Genomic DNA, 15,410 nt, shown 5'->3' with positions numbered 1-15,410 from the left:
AGGCACTACAGCTTAGTTGTTCCCCCCTCCTTTGTCCTCCTGTTTCCCCTCCCTCTCCCCTCCAGAGAGGAGTTAAACAGTCTGATTGCGTGTGGGACAAAGGAGTTTTTAAGTCTGTTGGTTCTTGTCTTTGGGAGAAGCAACCTATCACTGAACAGATTCCTCTGGTTGTTAACGGCCGTGTACAGAGGATGCCCAGCATTGTTCATAATGTCCAGTAGTTTTTTAGTGTCCTTTTCTCTGCCACTGTCACCAGAGTGTCCAGCTTCATGCCGACCACAGAGCCAGCCTTCCTGATCAGTTTCTCCAGCCTGGATGAGTCCTCCTTTGCTGTGCTGCTCCCCCACCACACCACACCACAGCATAGAAAAGTACTCCAGCAACCACTGTCACTACCCGATCCGTACCGGAAACCCGATCAGTACCCCGCATGCGCAAATCTTACGTCACTTCCTCTCTTTGCCAACATTGCGACATTCAATATATTTGAATGATACGGTTAGCGCCCAGTTAGCTCCTAGCATTTCTCAACAGCTCTGCCTCCTTTTCGACTGCCCGGGACATTTAAACAATGGATAATCCGTATACAAAGAAATTCATGCTTTTTCTCCTCAACAGAGAGCATCCCCCGATTGAGCAACAGCGCCGTAAAATAAGAAGAATGGCGCCTAATTACAGAGTTAATAATGCAGACTTTGTAATATCTCACGTGTAGATTCATCAGCCAGATTAAGTGTTTACTGACAATTGACAGTGATAGCGCACATCATCATCACTATTCCAACAATCCTCTCCTCACAGACAAGCATAAACACACTCGACTATCACTAAATCAGATTTAACACACGTTTGTAATGACGATAATTCAGTTTATAATAGGGTTTATTCGCTCGGTCAGCAGGTGGCGGTATCCTCGTACACTGGGGAGTAAACTGCCATTAAACGAACAGAAGAAGAAGAAAACATCTGCACATGCGCAGTACGGATCGGGTAGACCCGATTTGTACGGTCAGACTTTACACATGCGCAGTAAGGATCGGAGAGTCCTGATCCGTAACTTTCTTTTTATTTTTCGTTTTTGTCTACATTGTACTGAAATGCTTCATTATTGCAAACATTTTAAGATATACTTGTTATTCTTAACATCTTAACAGATACTCTGACCCATAACTATCGTAAAACGCTACGACCGGAAGTAGAAACCTTTCGCGCATGCGGGGTACCGATCGGGTTTCCGGTACGGATCGGGTAGTGACAACCACCGACTGGCAAAACATCCTCCGGAGCTTCCTGCAGATGTTAAAAGACCTCAGCCTCCTGAGGAAGTACAGTCAGCTTTGGGCTTTTTTAAACAGGTGCTCTGTGTTGCATGATCAGTCCAGTTTGTTGTCCACCCACAGCCCGAGGTACTTGTACTTGTGTGTGCAACAATAAATAAATTGTTGCACACACAAGACCCTTAATTGATGGGCGATCGTGGCTCAAGAGTTGGCAGTTCGCCTTGTAATCGTAAGGTTGCTGGTTTGAGCCCCGGCTCGGACAGTCTCTGTCGTTGTGTCCTTGGGCAAGACACTTCACCTACCGCCTGCTGGTGTTGGCCAGAAGGGCCGATGGCGCGCTATGGCAGCCTCGCCTCTGTCAGTTCTATTAGAGTCTTCCCAGCATTTTCTCGCATGCGGCATTTTCAGTCATTTTCCCTTCCTTTTAGGGTTGGAGTCCGAGGGTCTTTCCAAAGTGTTAAATTAAGACGAACACACGTCACAATCCCAGTGTTTAGCACTCTGAAGCCTGCTTTGTGTAACTGTGGCACCTCACCTCTGTCCCCCAATAGGCACAATCTTGGTGATCTAGGTAATTTAAGTGTCACCCAACCCTCCATATGATTTTAAAACATTTTCCCATATTGGGGAGACCAGTGGACATTCCCATAAAGCATGTACTAACGTACATTTTGCTTCTTGGCACTTCCAACACAGGTCATCTTTACTTATAATTCCCATTTTATAAAGTCTCATTGGTGTGTAATAGTACCTGCTGAGAATTTTAGATTGGATACAGTTACCTCCAGCTTCCCTAATGTCTTTTTTGTGCCACTGTGGCCAATAAATTGTTTGTTTACCTATTTTTATTTTTGGGTTATGTCACAGGGGTGCATATTTTTGAAAGTATGGGGAGAGATTACAGCTCTTGTTGCACCATTTTTGAAAACTTTAAAATAGGGTTATCTACTCTATTCCCTTTATTGTCTGGTTTTTGAGCCAACACCTCAATGGGAGTGAATGGAAAGACCAGTTCACGTTCTTTTTTTCTTACTTGGCTCTCGGTGAAGGCGGTCGCACTTTTCTCCTCTCCTCCTTCCCCTTATCTTCCCTGCTTAGCCTCTTGTGTCCTGTCTTGTCTCGCGTGCACTACTTTTCCCTTGAACAGTCTCTCACTGTCGTTCTCTAAAACCTAACAGAGAATTATGGATTTGATCAACTGGTCTCTGAACGCTATTGACACCCTCTTCTCAACGAGAAGTCTGGGCTCGGGAGAGCCCGAGTGCCCTGGAGGGACTTTCCCTGCCGGATACACGATGGATGGGTGGCAAACCTGGAGGATCTTGTGCCTGGCGGGACTGTCTATCGAGGACGCTGAGGATATTTACCTATTCGGAACCATGATAACAGGGTTCTTGCTGATCGGAGCTGGCTTGGCCCTGACTTATCGGAGAAATAAGAGAGCGGAACCAGCTGTTCAAACCCCCCCTAAGCTGACCGCTGGAATTGAAGCGATGGGACGAGGCGCGGCCTCCCACACCGAACGCAGCATGGTCAACACCTTGGAGACGCTTACAGCTGCCGTGAAGACTCAAACTAACACCATTGAGCGTATGATGGGATACATCAGAGAGGGGCCTGCTCACAATAACACCCTTGAGCGAAAGTTGGATAACATCGCAGAACGGCTCACTGCAGCTGTGGGGTCTCAGAACCAAAAGAATGACAACACCACGGAACAGAAGCTTGATACCATCATGGGGAGGCTCGCAGCGCTCCAACGGGAAATCGAGGCCCCAGTGTCAGAGTGCTAAATTCGCTGCTCGCATAAAGGAGAAATCAACAATATTCTACATTTGGACACCACGGCGCCAGCTGCTAGGCCCAAGGCTGGAGCCCACCAAAACAACTCCCTGATAACGACTGTGTGATGACTATTCTTCCCATCCCATGAAGGACACCTGGATCGGCTGGAGGACTGTTTACTTAGCCTGATACAGCGAAGGACACTGTCTCAGCTGAACTATGGACACGCACACACATACACTTACACTGATAAGCACGCACTCATCCCCCTCCCTTCCAAACGCCTTCGATGCTTGTTCCTGCGGGGGAAGGCAGCGGGTCTGCGTGCCGCGCTGAAATGATAGCATGGTGCAGGACGACTGCTGTGTTCCTTCGAATCACCCCCCACCCCCCTATCCATCCCCTGTGGCTTGTCATGTGCTCTGATGTTGTGATGTGGACATTAATGTGCTCTCTGTGCAAAGGAGTTTTTTTTGTTTCCTGTTCTCATGCTGTCCTCCCATAGGTTGCCCAGCGTGTGAAGAGGTCTCTTTTTTTCCTCTTGTACTTTTCCCAATGTTGTGTAATTTTTTCAGTGTTATTCTCTCAACGCTGCCGGTCTCCGACTGTATTCCCATGTGATGTCTTGTTGTTGTGTGTGTAAGTCGGGGGGGGGGGGGGGGGGGTCCTATTCCTCTGTGGGGCAACCTGCATATGGCCAATAAAGCATTCATTCATTCATTCATTCATTAGAACCCAGTCTAGGTCTGAATTTATTGCTGCCCAGTGTTTACACAGCTTGCACATTTCAAATGAGATGCTGTACTGTTTTGTGTTGGGTAGGGATAAACCCCCTTCTTTTCTCGGTTGGTACAGTCGACCAGGATTGTTCTGCGGTCTACCACCATCCCAAAGAAAGGGTTTTATCATATTATTACATCTTACGAAAATTTGATTGATTGATTGATTGATTGATTGATTGATTGATATACCTTTATTAGTCCCACAAGGTGAAATTTCATAAGGCTGCCGACCAATTGCACGATATTGCGGCGCCATCTTAACCTCCGACCATACATACATTACACAAAACATCACATGGGGAAGACAGGTCAGAGAGGTATAACAATGGAAAATGCACCACATGAGGAAAGATAAGGAGAAATTGAGGTGAAATACAAACTGGTATCATTCCAATGAAATAATTGATCAGAGGAGCTGCTGCCATCTTTAGCGTATTTACTTTGCCCCATAGTGTCAAGTGCAGCTTACCCCATTTCTCCAAATTAGTTTTAATCCTAGTAAGTAGTTTTCCTACATTATCATTCATAATTTCATCAACATTCAGATTAAGTATTATTCCTAAGTATTTCATCCCTTTTTGTAACACATTGAAATTGAAAGCTGATAATGAATTAGCAATACATGTTTGATATATTGGCATTGCCTCCGACTTATGCCAGTTAATTTTGTAGCCTGATAACTTAGAGAATTCACCAATAACATTTAGCAATTTTGTTATAGAATTGGTAGGGTCCTGAAACACCACCAAACTATTGTCTGCATATAGAAATAATTTATGTTCTCTCCCCCCTCCATTCACACCCACAATACTTGAATCTTCCCTAATTTTAATAGCCAGGGGTTCCAAAAAGATAGTGAACAGGGCTAAGACTACAACCCTGACGGGTAGACCTGGAGATATTAAAAAATGGGGACATCAGCCCATTGGTGAGAACAGAGGCTTTCAGCCCTGTGTCTTAACTCATCTACAAAAATGATCACCAATTCCAAATCTTGACAATGCGGTGAATAAAAAACTCCATTCAACCCTGTCAAAAGGGTTTTTTTATTAAAAAAATAATGAATGAAAATGCAACCCCCGTTTTGACTTTAAGATTTTCAATATCTTTTTCAATATGTTTATTTTCAATAAACTGACATTTGTTCAGCTGCTGAAAAGAGTAAAACATCACAGAAACTAATAAATAGCTGACCTGAATATTTATGTTATTACATGTACTGAAAACAAGATGTAACCGAGTGAAAAACACGGTCAGATGTTTGTAAATGTATTCACAGTGGTCAGCAATTACACAGGAAACTGAATTTATTCAACACTGCATGAAAGTGAGAAATCATAGAGAGACTGGTCTGAGGCTGTGCAGGGACGTGTTTTCTCATTAATGACGTTTTTTTAAATCATCTTTTATTTAAAAAAACCCATAAAGTTTCAATAACGTTTCTTCAAAAAACACCAAACTCTTTGATGTAAGTCTCTGTCTGAAGAGGAAGAGTTCATCCGAAGAGTGGACAGCAGCTCAGATTAGAGCTAACAACAGCAAAACCAGCCGAACATCAGCTGCAGGAGGAGACCAAGGAGAAAGACTTGCGCCTCTGTCTTCGATCGCCTTTCCCGCTTGTCAAATGTGACGAAGGAAAGAGAAGTTTGGTGATCCCAATCTAGCTGCTTCTTACTGTGATGTTGACGTAGCTGCCAAATGTCTGAAAGATGGACTACAAACAGATTATCTTACATACTTTACCCAATCTGTTGTCTGCTAGATAAATAAAACCTGTCAGTTCATTAGATAATAACTGCAAATAAACGGGAGAAAACAGCTTGTAAAGGAAATCCTTTTCAAATGAGATTCTCTCCCTGTTGCAGAGATGATCCAGAGTAACTCCTCATTCATTTGGGATTTCTGTGACTGCCATCAGATTCATCCATGATCGTCCTAAAGGCTGAAACACTCCTGACAAAGCTCCTGCAAACCGAGCTGAGAGCAACACTTTATTAAAACTCTTCCTTTTTATTTCTTTTACAGGCCCGTCTTCAGATTTCAGTCAGTAGTTTATTAATGAACATTAACACGACCCAAGTGGAATGGTGTTGGTTTATCGGGCTGGGACAGAAAGCTGTTCATGATTATTAACGATTTGTGTGTGTGTTATAAAACTGTCACTGTGTGACCTTCCTGCAGCTTCAATATTTAAACTGTCAGGAAATAAACTCATTCATCTTAATTAGCATCTTGTCTCCATGGAGATAGAGACGCAGTGAATATGTGAGTGGCCTTGAGCAGAGACCAGGTGTGCACTGGATTCATTCTGTAATCAGTCAGAAGATTATAAATAAATGATGGTAAATGGCCTGTATTTATATAGCGCTTTACTAGTCCCTAAGGACCCCAAAGCGCTTTACATATCCAGTCATCCACCCATTCACGCACACATTCACACATTATAATGTCACCCGATGCATTTTATTAACCACTGAACTGGTTGCTTGTGCCTCGTGCTTTTATTTAGAAGGGGCTGTAGCATAGTAAGTCCAGCAGGGGGCGACAGAGTAGAAACTTATTCTGTCAACAGTTTACTGCTCACATGATTAAAATAGATTTGAAGTCATTATCGGTAAGTGCAAACAGACTAACCTTAAATTAGTTTAATTAACAGTAAGTTGAAGACCCCTCCCCCAGGCAATGCTTTAAAGGTTCAGACTGGGTTCAAGTTCAGGGTCAAGGTCCTGGGAAGTCCTCACAAACACCAGAACACGTGTGTGTGTGTGTGTGTGTGTGTGTGTATGTGTGTGTGATCCTTGGTCAGCTGTTGCTCTTCTTGTCTTTCTCTTTGAACTTTGGCCATTTAGACTCGACAGCAGCTGTCGCCTCTGAGCCAGACAGGAAGAGAAATCTGAAGGTGTGAATACTTAGCGTCCAGGTGGAAGTGCAGTTGCGAATCGGAAAACTTTATTGATATGTACAGACATAAACGTCATGACAACACTTACAGAAGCTTTGTTTTACTGCAGGTCACAACTATCCTCCATCCAACTGACCACTCAGATGGCTGAGACTCATCCACCACATGAAGCAAAAGTTTCTTAACAACAAGAAGACAGTTTGACAAAGTTCACCTGCAAGTGAAGTCTGTAAAAAAACAACATAAATGTATTTTGAGAAGAGACAAAGGTTTTAGGATCACTGAAACTCAGCAGAGTCCATAAAAAGAGAAAAAAGAAATTACTTCTCTTCTTCTTCAGTGAATAAACACTGTTTACATCACAAAAACAGCCTGTTCCTATTGGCTGTCCATTTTCAGTGTAACAGTTTTATTTCTTTTCATTTCCAGGTACATGGACATGTTTTATTAAAAAGGTGTGCAGCAGTCTTTGAGGGGTGTTTGCTTTTATGTCATTAGTGTGTCAGAAATGTTCACCAATCAGGAACAGTGTCAGCATACAGCAAACAAGCTGCCTCAGCCAGTAAAACAACACTTCCCGTTTTATCAACTCTGCAGAAGCTTTGATTTTGCGTAAAGAAAGCACCTGCAGCTGCATTCAACAAACTGGAAGTATTAAGAACTGGGAATACAAACAACTTGTAGGTTGAGTCTTTTGTTGATGAAATGTTAATTAAATAGGTAAACATGTGGTTATATTTGAACTACTTTAACCAGAACTTCTTCACCTGCTAACATGCTGTACTCTCATTGACTGTCAGCTCTTAGGTTCAGGTTAGTAGCACATGCCTGTTATGAATTAATGAGTACTGTCTCAGGCAGTTTCAGATACAATATCAAACACATCCATCATAACATTTGAGTCGATCGAGGTGACTCAGAAACAATCAATAATCAGGGTCACCTGCAAAGTTTGACGTCACACAGGGCATTAACAAAGGTGTTAACCTCTGAACACACCGGAAAAACAGAGTCTCTGCTGAGTTTGTAGAAAGAACGCCAGCTGCAGCTTCCACAGGTGAGAGGAGAAACTGGAGGAACAGGTGTGCTGTCACACGACAGATTCCCTCAGGTTCTCATCTTGAACAAACTCATGAGTGCTGCACGGCGGGGCGGCGCGGAGAACAAACTCGCTCTGAAGCTCTACCCGGGTGGGATGCACCTGACCTGAAGCCGTCTGCTCGTGGCTGCTGCTGTACGGTTGACTCAGTCCTTTAGAAAGAGTTGCTTCTGTCTCTGGTGGCTTGTCCTGTCGTCCGTCCAGCTTCTCTCCGTATTTGTAGGATACCCGTTTGACCTTGCCCCGCTGAAGGAGGTGCTTCCTGTACGCTCTCTGGATCACTGTCGCTGCTACCTCTTCCTGTTTCCTCCGCAGAGTACTGCTGATTGGTTCATATGACTCCTGTATGTCATAATGATCACAGCATCAGAGACAAATAATATTTCTGACAAGCTGTCAAAAACATTTTTGACAGCTTGTCAGAAACTGAATATGAACAGATAAAAATGCTGCTCTGTTACAAAAACACTGAGCTTGATCTGCTGCATGTTCACCGACACATGAAGAGCCCACGAATCGCCTTCTAAAAATGTCTCTTCATTTCCCATCAGGACAGAAATGTGTTGTGGCCATTTTTGTTGAATTCTTGTGAATCATAATTTTTATCCATTATAACATACTTAAGCTATTTCGCTATTAAAGTCTGTAATTAAAAGTTTAATTTTGGAAAAGTTGTTTGGACCCTCGCATTAACTCAGAGCATGCTTGGTGGAAATGTTTTCCTTGTTGTCAGCTGGTAAGACGGGAGCGTTTTTAAAATGATTTTTTGACCACTCTGTGAACTTGTGGAATTAGATTAACTTTTGTTTATAAGATAACCTTTATTAGTCCCACACTTGGGAAATTTGTTTTGTTTTATAAGTTGTAAGAAATGATTTGGTTCATAATTTTGCAAGAAATAAACAGCATATATTTTTCAAAGAGTCACGTTGGAAGTGCGTTCTGAAACAAACCACCTGCTGCCACCTCAGGCCTTTTCTTGGATTATTCTGTTTGGAAGCTTAAAGGCCGTGACACAGAGGTTAACCATCTTAACCTCATTAGACACCAATCCTAACTCTAACTCTGGTTGCCAGAACATGTAAGTTTTGATTTTATGAGATTGTTTATCTGGGTCTTTGGTCTGACCAAAGAACATACTCATTCTGACTGACACATCAAACATACTTACGTTTTTTGCATTTTTTTTCTTTTCTCCAAAGATTTCTCCACAGATTCATTTGTCACTTGTCATTTACATATATATGAGAGCTTTGTGTGACCGTTAGACATCTCAACATGAAATAAAAATTTAGACAAGCTAAGCATGAAGCTAAGCTATAAACAGGTCTCAGATGTAATAACAGCTTCTACACAAATTCAAAGCAGTACTGAAAGGAAACCAATTACTGGTACTTAAATATGCCCATGTGCAAACTCTCCCAAGAACTGTACATGACACTGGTAAAGACTTTATGATAGAATAGAATAGAACCTTGGATGGGTTGTTGGCTGTGAACTTGTCTTCCATGTTGCCTTTTAGAGCATCCATGGCCCCGGAATCACCTAAAACCTATAAATGTAATATAATATAGTATAATATAATAAAGATCCAATAGAATAAGCTGTAAATGTGAGCAGGTGAGGTTACCTGTGCAGTGAGAGCAAGCAGTATGTCCAGACAGTGCAGCTTTTCTCCGGGTACCAAAGGCAGGTCCATTTGGATCAGGGTGGCAGCGTTGGGTTTGGGAATCCTCAGAGGATCCTGCAGAGCATCGCAGAAGTCTGACAGCTCACTGAGGAACACATTAGAATCCACAGAACTTAACTCTTACAGGTCTTTAGAGAACACCACATCTCAGATTAGAGCCAGACTAAAACACAGGTGGACTCACCTGTAATGTATGAACTGTGAGGCATCGGGGTCAAACTTTTCCCAGGTTTCATAAAACATCTCAAAGTCATCTTCACACAGTGGGTCGCTGCTCTCCTCTGTAGCTACATTGAAGTTCTCCAGGATGATGGCAATGTACATGTTAACCACCACCAAAAAGGACATGATGATGTACGTGGTGAAGAAAACGATGCCTAATGCTGGGCTGCCGCAGTTCCCTCTGACAGTCGTTCCTGGGTTTTCAAAGTCTGGGTCGCAGTCTGGGGGCGTGTTCATGATGGGATTTAGCAGTCCATCCCATCCTGCTGATGTGGTGATCATGAAGAGGCAGATCATGCTGTTTCCAAAGTTCTCAAAGTTAAATATGTCGTCAATCATCGCTTCCTTCTTCACGTAGGCAAAGTTAGACATACCAAAGATGGAGAAAATAAACATGATGAGGAAGAGAAGGAGACCAATGTTGAAGAGAGCAGGAAGGGACATCATCAAGGCAAAGAGCAGCGTCCGGATCCCTTTGGCTCCACGAATAAGACGAAGGATTCGGCCAATACGAGCCAATCGGATCACACGAAAGAGCGTAGGTGATACAAAGTACTTTTCTATGATGTCAGCAAGGAGAAGGCCTAAAGGAAGGAAGGAAGGAAAAAAGAAAGAAGGTGGAAAGGGAAAAGAAAGTATGAGATTCTTCTATTAACGTGTGAATTAAAAAACAAAAATATTAAATATTGTCAGTTTCCTCAAACATGGATTCACCTGCAATGGAAAGTATAACCACCACAAAATCAAAGATATTCCAGCCGACGGCAAAGTAGTGCTGCCGCAGAGCGATGATCTTTAGACCGCACTCTGTGGAGAAGATGATGATGAAAACAAGGTTGACCCAGTAAAGGATGATTTCTTTTTCCTTGCTCTGCTCATCTGTTTCCACCATCATAGTCACCATGTTGAGACAGATCAACACCATGATGAGAACGTCAAAAAAACGTTGGGTCACCAAGTCAAAGACCAGACCCTGAAACTTATTCTGGACACAAAAAATAAAGGAACCATTTAAATCTTGCTCCATCCCAAATGTTTAAATCCTGTTTTCTGCTCACAGGGAGTAATCAAACGGACCTCAGGCCGTGGGATAGGTTTCTGAGGTGTCTTAGAGCCCAGTTTCTTCATGGCGTTGTAATACTTCTTCTGCTCCTCTGTCATGAAAATATCACCTCCTCCCATGTAAAGAAAAAACAACACACAGTCAGCTGGCAAATAGAAATCCAGTAATAAATGATTGATGTCAGTGAGTAAAAACCTATCTTAGCTTTCTGCTGGTTGAAGTTGTCTATAATGACTCCGATGAAAAGGTTGAGGGTGAAGAATGAGCCAAAGATGATAAAGCAGACGAAGTACAGGTACATGTACAGGTTGTCCTCATACATTGGCTGGGATTCCACCTACACTCCCAAGAATGTAACCATGGTAACCAAGATAAAGGTTAGGGTGAGAATGAAAACTGTTGAGTGATGTCATTCTCTGGGGACACTATTTCAGGGGTTAGGGTGTTGCCATCAGTGTTGGGAAGGTTACTTTTTAAATGTATTCCACTATAGAATACATGCCCCAAGATGTATTTTGTAACGTATTCTGCTACTTTACTCAATGAGAGTAACGTATTCTGAATACTTTGGATTACTTAATATATTATCATGCTTTTTACAACTACATGAATGTCCTATTGCTGTGTGATTTATTACTATTACTGAAGGTTACTCGTCACACCAACTAGATGTTTAAATCTTAATATAAATGAGTAACAGTAGGTGGACATTAGGTAAGGCTGCACTTTTTGCAGCGATCTCGTATAGAAAACGATTCCACGCGTATATAAAACAGGTCCGCGGCTCCGAACCGTAGTAAAGGGACCTTTGGCTAATACGTCGGGTTCGTGTCGGGCTCGTAGCTGAAAACTAGCTTTACTTTGTTGTCTAGGTCGACTTTGCTAGCGAGAGACAGAGAGAGGCGTTGAAAGGCTGCTCCAACAGAGCTTATTGTTTCAGAGGAAAACACGAACACGGTGTACAGTCGAGTCTTAATAGCTTACTTACAGCTGGGCTCGTCAGGCTCTCTGTTTGGCTGCAGTGGTTATTATTATATTTACATGCTTCCAGCTCCCGTTTCTGCTCGATGACAGCTCGTACCTTTCCTTTTTCTCCCTCCTCGCGCTCACAGACACATAACGGGTATGGCAGTCCATTCTCCCTGCAGCACAGACTACACTGCCCATCAGGCTACATTCTTTAGGGCTATGACTGTAACACTCTGCTTTTGCATTCATATTAAATCATTTTTTGAATAAAACATTTTAAAATAATATTTCTTCACGTTATTATGCGGACCACAAGTAGAGGTGACATGGGCCGCGAGATAGAGACATAGACATTTGAGCCTCATAATGCGTGTTTTGTTTGGGTTTCCACCGGCGTGGAATTACCAAAAATAGAGAGAGCATAGCCAAACATATGAAACAGGAAAAGACCGCCATGTAATCCATTTATTTCAACAAAGTAACTGTATTCTGAATATCATCTTTTAAATGGTAATTGTAACAGAATACAGTTACTCATATTTTGTATTTTAAATACGTAACACCAGTACATGTAGTATTCCATTACTCCCCAACACTGGTTGCCATTAGATATCTGATTTCCTTTCCCGCCTAAAGGGCATTGTTTAGGAATCCAACAAAATGAAATAAGCTAAATTGTTGTGATGGCTTAAATGTTTTTCTTAGGTTTACCCGACTAACCACAATAACTCAGAAGCAACGAAACGTTCTGACATGAAAAATTCTCGTCCCTTTCCGTCAGACTTCATTTTTAAATACACAAATCTGCTCACAAGTAGGAGATCTGTGCATCGGTATCAGCACAGTCTCAGTAACCGTTTCAGTACAACTGACCTCTCTTGAGTCTACTGCTGCATACATGATATCCATCCAGCCTTTAAATGTGGCCTGAAAGACAAAAGTCCTGAACATCAGTTTCAGCTGTTCATCTACTGCAAGAATCAGCAGGTAAAGACCCACAAAACATCATGACAGCAATATCTGATCAGTGAGGTCAGTAGAATTATTCTGTATTGATCTATTGGGTTATTTCTCTGTGAAGTCACAGGTGTTCAGACTAACCACTTGCAGCAGAGACAGGTAGCCCATTCCAACATTGTCGTAGTTGATCTTCAGGTTCTTCCAGTGGACCTCAGTGAAGTTTTCCTGAATCAGAGCCAAACACTGGGTCTTGTTGTCAACCCTCTCAGGGAGAAACAACTCCTCCGATGTCTCATTGAAGCAGTAATAAAACTTTCCTGCAAACAGGTTCACGCCCATGATGCCGAAAATCAGCCAGAAGATCAGACACACAAGGAGGACGTTGAAGATTGATGGGACTGCTCCAACCAGAGCATTAACCACCACCTGCAGTGAGAAAGCAACCAGTCAAACACAAATTTACTAGCACCCTGAGACCCTCTTGACAGGGTTGTAGACATGTGCTAGCCCCACCTTCATCCCCTCAAAGCGGGAGAGGGCTCTCAGGGGCCTCAGAGCTCTTAGGGTCCGCAAGGACTTGATGGCTCCCAGCTCAGAGTATCCTAGGATATTTGCTGTTAGCGACACCAGAGACACCTGAAAGACAAATGACACTGGTGGTGAAGTCAGAGTACTAATGTCCTCCTAAAGTAGACTGTTACGCCACAGGGTGTGAGGACCCCAGAATAAACACTTTGTTCTGATTTAAAACAAGCTGTGCATGAACAGAAGTCTATATGAAATATTCAGATTTATTAGCAGTTTAGACATGAACCTGGAGGAATGGAAACCTGTCCTTATTACTGTGGTGGAGTCTCCCTAATGAAGCTTATGCACAAGTTCAATAAGGAATATCTGTAGTCACATATCTTTCCCGGCATTGCGGCTAATCTAGGCTTTCATTTACTCTCCCACACTGTGCAGCTGATTTTGACATCACTGCTCTAGTCCAGTCATCTTTTGTCCAACCTTCTTCAGGCCAATCAGCCTTTGCTGTGGGTACTATAAATCTCACTGTGTACCCACTCCATTGCAGACCCCTTGGTACAACCCTCCTCCTCCCCATCGACACCTCTCATGACTCAGCCTCCATTCAAGTCTCCATCTTCATTTCCACCACCAGCGTCAAGATTCCTAGGGGTCCAGCCCTAATCCCTATCACCAGTGGGATTCCGTTCTGCTGTGATGGGCCATTGTAGTCGAACCACCAAATACCTCAAACTGAATTCTGAACATCAATAAATTATGTTCAAATCCTTCTAATGATCTCTCCTTATTAAACTATATGCAAGTGTCTGGGGAGACACCAGGGAGCCATGGACATCCATGTTTGTGTCTGTAGAAACCCTCGTTTTGTTTAAAATATGTGGAGGTAAGGCAGAGGTCTTTAGCTCCACTCCAGTGGAGGGGTGGTGCCGCGGGCTCAAGGGGCAGTGCCAGGAAAGTTCCAGGTGGCGGAAATGAGCTTGATGAACTCTTTTCCTTTTTTTAGAGACATCGGGGACTGGCAGACAAGTGTGAAGTACATGAAGCATTGTGTGTTTAACTTAAGCTGCAAAAACACTAGGAACAGTGACTGAATGCTGTGTGGGTCAAACAGGCAGACTGTTGTTGATTCAGTGAAATTGAAGTAGAATTTTTAACCTCCCGTGTTCACATTCCTGTTTATAGAAATCTGGGATGTTTCATAATGTCTGTCAGTTGTATCATAGAAAAACAAAAGATAAACATCAACAGCATCTTTGGTAATCATCCATTCTGTTCTTACATCTACAATGAGGAAGTCAAGCCAGCACCAGGCGTTGGTGAAGTAGGTCTTGAATCCATAGGCGACCCACTTGAGAACCATCTCCACCACGAACACGTAGGTGAACACCTGATCCGCATACTCCAGGATCGTCTTTATGACCCGACGCTGCTCCATGTAGATATCTTCAAAAGCCTGTTTTCAAATCAGCTTTAGTCACCACATGGAAAGGAGTTCACTGTGTAGTGCATCTGCTTGTAGAGTGATATTTATTAAAATAAACCAACACAGACATTTTCAACAAGATTAAAGTGCTTTCTACTAGAGATGGACCGATCCGATATTACGTATCGGTATCGGTCCGATACGGACCTAAATTACTGGATCGGATATCGGAGAAAAATAAAAAATGTAATCCGATCCATTAAATATCACGGAAGCACCTCACAAAACTTGCAACACGCCGTAACTCACCTCAGAACGTTAGCACGTCGGAGCAGTATGCATCACGTGATAGAGCGGCTGTGGCATGCGGGACCTGTCGGTGGTCTGGATAGCATTTGGAGCTTCGCTAGCAACTCGGCATTTCATCTCCGACAAAGTTATCCCCGAGAGAAGTAAAGCAAGTGTGTAAGTCCATCTCTGAATGTTTGTAAAGCATTCCCACGTTAAGCTTAACAAGCGACTGCCTCTCGCTCTCCGGCTGCTACTTCAATCATGAAACTGCTTAATGATCAGCTGATCGGCTTTTCTGTCGCGAGTCCGTGTCTCTTGTTTGCTTTTGGCCCACTTTGCACCAGAAAGAGGAAACCAGCGGCTGAACAACAGCAGCACGTTTAAGCTTGATCAGCTGTTGTTAGAATTTATTTATT

General features: G+C 42.9%; 1 protein-coding gene across 3 annotated transcripts in view; it reads right to left on the bottom strand.

Moving 5' to 3' along the window:
• Positions 1-6,774: 6,774 nt before the first annotated feature.
• scn4ab (sodium channel, voltage-gated, type IV, alpha, b) overlaps positions 6,775-15,410 on the bottom strand; it is a 41,333-nt gene continuing 32,697 nt past the window's right edge. For all 3 annotated transcript variants that reach the window (XM_026163773.1, XM_026163774.1, XM_026163772.1), the window contains 11 exons: positions 14,560-14,733; positions 13,266-13,388; positions 12,894-13,178; positions 12,666-12,719; positions 11,023-11,160; positions 10,838-10,942; positions 10,475-10,745; positions 9,723-10,344; positions 9,479-9,623; positions 9,323-9,400; positions 6,775-8,190 (listed from right to left, as the gene is read on the bottom strand). In XM_026163773.1, coding sequence (XP_026019558.1) covers positions 7,840-8,190; positions 9,323-9,400; positions 9,479-9,623; positions 9,723-10,344; positions 10,475-10,745; positions 10,838-10,942; positions 11,023-11,160; positions 12,666-12,719; positions 12,894-13,178; positions 13,266-13,388; positions 14,560-14,733 — 2,346 coding nt within the window. In that variant the 3' untranslated portion in view covers positions 6,775-7,839. The remainder of the gene's footprint in view (positions 8,191-9,322; positions 9,401-9,478; positions 9,624-9,722; positions 10,345-10,474; positions 10,746-10,837; positions 10,943-11,022; positions 11,161-12,665; positions 12,720-12,893; positions 13,179-13,265; positions 13,389-14,559; positions 14,734-15,410) is intronic.

This window comes from Astatotilapia calliptera, chromosome 4 (genome assembly GCF_900246225.1).
Source record: "Astatotilapia calliptera chromosome 4, fAstCal1.2, whole genome shotgun sequence".
Taxonomy (NCBI): Eukaryota; Metazoa; Chordata; class Actinopteri; order Cichliformes; family Cichlidae; genus Astatotilapia; species Astatotilapia calliptera.
Note: the sequence above shows the minus strand (reverse complement) of the source record. Positions and strands in the feature narration are given on the sequence as shown.